Source organism: Trachymyrmex septentrionalis, unplaced genomic scaffold, assembly GCF_001594115.1.
Source record: "Trachymyrmex septentrionalis isolate Tsep2-gDNA-1 unplaced genomic scaffold, Tsep1.0 C3692223, whole genome shotgun sequence".
NCBI lineage: Eukaryota > Metazoa > Arthropoda > Insecta > Hymenoptera > Formicidae > Trachymyrmex > Trachymyrmex septentrionalis.
Window position 1 is genome coordinate 1 of NW_017304114.1, and position 3,559 is coordinate 3,559.

At 35.1% G+C, this 3,559-nt stretch overlaps 1 protein-coding gene across 1 annotated transcript; it reads left to right on the forward strand.

Moving 5' to 3' along the window:
• Positions 1-1,597: 1,597 nt before the first annotated feature.
• Positions 1,598-2,774, forward strand: LOC108745318 (zinc finger protein 449-like). Its single transcript, XM_018489941.1, has 2 exons — positions 1,598-1,745; positions 2,494-2,774. Exons 1-2 carry the CDS (start codon positions 1,598-1,600, stop codon positions 2,772-2,774), a joined length of 429 nt encoding a protein of 142 aa, XP_018345443.1.
• Positions 2,775-3,559: the final 785 nt, after the last annotated feature.

Sequence of the window (3,559 nt, forward strand, 5' to 3'; positions counted from 1 at the left end):
GTCGAAACGTATACGTTTAATATTCACTTTGAATAAATTGTATTAAAATACACACTAATAACCAGTGTCGGCTCATATTGGCTTTTTATTTATTATTTTTTAGAATTATTTATTATATCACTTAATGAATAATAGTATATATATGCATTATTAAAAATAATGACAATAGTAATTGAGTTAACATCATTTAAATAAGAAACATTTTATCTGTAACAATATCTCCCACGCTTTTTATATGAAAATAGTATCGAGAATTGTAACCCTTCTGTAACCAATAATAATTGGCGTCGATGTGAAATTTTGTGTCACGGGCGTGCCTCGTCGAAACAGTTTGAAGAAAGCGACATGCTCGAGTGAACGGGGTGGGCCTTGCGACCCTTCGATATCATTCGTTCGTATCGGTCCTGCATCTTTCTCTGCTTTTTCAACCGTGCTGACTTTCCACGCTGATCGTTTCATATCCCTCCCCTCCTTCTGCCTGCACTCGTGCTCCCTCGTAACAAAAGGGGCGAGAGCCCCGTGGCCGCAGCGACCGATTAATTCTCTACAAAGGGGCTGCGTATCTCGCATCGAGCCCTCGACAGGCCCCTCTAAACCCACCTACAGCCTTACTGCCAACGGCGTCCATGCTTTCATCCTCCTGCAACCGATGCTTTAGGACGGATCCCTCCCTCCTCCATCCCTAAAGTGGATTGGCTCGACCCCCAAAAGGCCATAGGCAGGGGAAAATATTTCTGTAAGTATAAGATCGGGGTGAGCTTAGATTTGTATTCAGTTACCTTTGAACAGCTCTTATTGTCGTGTTGACTGTCCCATTCGTGTATATGACATACTGGAATCTTACGTGACAGAGGAAGTAAAGTGTTTAACATCTTTAGTTTTTCTCAAGATGTCCAAACCGAAGACTATGGGTTTATTTCGACCTTGGAACGATCTGGAAACAACAACAAACGAGACTTCCGGAATTTCTATCACGATTGACAATGCACTTCACAGTATGCCATGCAGCAGACAGGAAGACGATGAACAAGTCGTGTCCTCAACGACATCGACAACTTTGACGAACACTACCGAAACATCTGATGACTGTGATGGCAATTTGTTGGATCAAGAAACGACGACTTCAACATCATTGATCGGTTTTCATCAGATAAAAGGAAGCAAGTCCTTCGATAAGGTAGCAACTAGAGATACTCCATCCCTCAAAGACGAAGATGCCTCCACTGGCATCGTGCAAAGTGCGAAGGACAATTCAGGTGTCTTTCACCCGCAGCAACCGCTGGATTCAATGACTCCGATGTCGCGCGCGATTTCTACTCGAGATTCGAACATCAATGCTTCTAATGACGCTATTTCGCCGAACTATCTTTCGGCGCTCAGAGAACTTCGACCATCGGAGGATTTTACTTCGATTATCGGAACTTATTCGATGACCGCAAATTCAGATGTCGCGGGATCATGGACTGCGAGCTCAGAATCACGCCTTCCCGATGTTCTCAAGATACATCCCGGTGTCTATTCAGGGATACATTCCGGATTTCAATCTGGGATTGAATTTTATCCTGGAATCCTTCCTCTAAATCTTTATAATCATTCTATGGAAGAAGCAGTGCAAATGGTGCATCGACAGGATGTTGTCGCTAAAGAGATGAAAAAAATGCGCCCAAAGAAACACAACTGTCCACATTGCAGTATGGCATTCAGTAACGGCGGCCAGCTTACCGGACATATTCGTATACACACTGGTTAGTTAAAAACTTTAGTATAAATAATTTACAAATTTATACAATGTTGTATGAGTAAAAAATAATCATACATAAGAAACATTTCTTAGAGAACATTTTTAAACATTTCTATAAAATAGTCTTATTTTTCATGTAGTTTTCAATAGTCTTGTTTTTCATAATATTTTGCTAAGACAGAACGTTTAAATTTAGTTTGACAAGTTGTTCTCTTTATTTTATTATACTTTTATTATATTTTACTCTTTTTATCTTACTTTATTTCAAACTGTGTTAAAGAATTTCCTAATTACCAAAGAAATAAAAGATATACATAAAAAACGAAAACTGAAAACTTTTAAAGAATTCTTCTAATTTATTGTTGCAAAGTTTTAGCATTATTTTCTTTATTTGTCGTTAAAACTAAAAGACATTTATCGTGGAAACCTTTATAATATTTGTATCGTTTTTTTAATGTATAAATATTTTGCAAAATATTTGTAATCCCTACATAGACAATACTTTCATTTAAAATACTTGCATATTCATAGAGAGATTTATCATTCGGAAGAAGAGTTTCTACGTCCACTTATGTATATTTTGATTCAGATTGCTTACGTTATTACTTCGTGTAATAAATTTGTATGCAAATATTCATAATTATCCTAATTTGCATTTAATATTGGTAATTAATCTTTGGATATCGTCCGAATAAATTTAGGCAAAAACGAATAATCGTTTCGACAGAACATATAGGATTTCGTTCCTACAGGTGAAAGACCGTTCAAGTGTGACGTCGAATCCTGCGGGAAACGGTTCACCAGAAATGAGGAATTGACGCGACACAAACGTATTCACACTGGCGTTCGGCCTTACTCTTGTGTCTTTTGCAAAAAACGATTTGGACGCAAGGATCATCTCAAGAAGCACATGAGAACTCATGAGGTACGCGACTCGTATCGCGTTTCGACAGCGGCATTAGGCATGATCGCTTCTCTAAGTTATCCATTTCAACAATCTACCGAACTTTCGCCATACCTTTATCAAATCTGACGTTGGATAGAAAGAAAGTCGAACACAGTGATCACTTTGACAATAAATAAATTTAATGTTTACAAACGTATAGTTAGCTTTCGATGTTTGAAGAATTTTGACAAGAACTTCGAACAGTTTCGCATCAATTAACAAAGGGATTTATTCAATGGTAATCGTAAATTTAGACTGTGAGCTCGATAATCTCTGAATTTGTCATATGAAAAGGAAAATAACACCAATATTTTGCAACGTTACATGTTAGATAAATTGCGAATTTAGATAAATAAGTTAGAATAAGTTCACGTATTTTACAGTGTAATATACTAGTTCGATAACGATGTATTGATTCCAATCACTACAATAATACGATATAATTGTGCAATCAATCTAACGTTATCGAGATGTTCTCATCTTAAAATTGAATGAATTCTCGAAACATATTACTTATTATTTATCTCATATACTTTTACTCTAATTTATAAAATAATATAAATACTTATGTAGTATAATTTGTACGTATTCTTTTTATTTTTCAATTGGTTTACAAGACTTTTGTGTTATATACTTATTTATATACTTTCTACTTATAATCTAACTTATCTTTTATTTGCAATTTATCTAATTTACAATTAATTTAAAAAACAATCTAATTATTTCTATCTCTGTTCATCTTACAAACCGAGACTTCCATTTCCGTAGACGTTTTAACTTCTATTTTTTCTCAATTTTTTTTTCATTATATAATGTATATATTTATGTAATATAATATATATACATTTATATAATGAAAAAAAAATTATTGC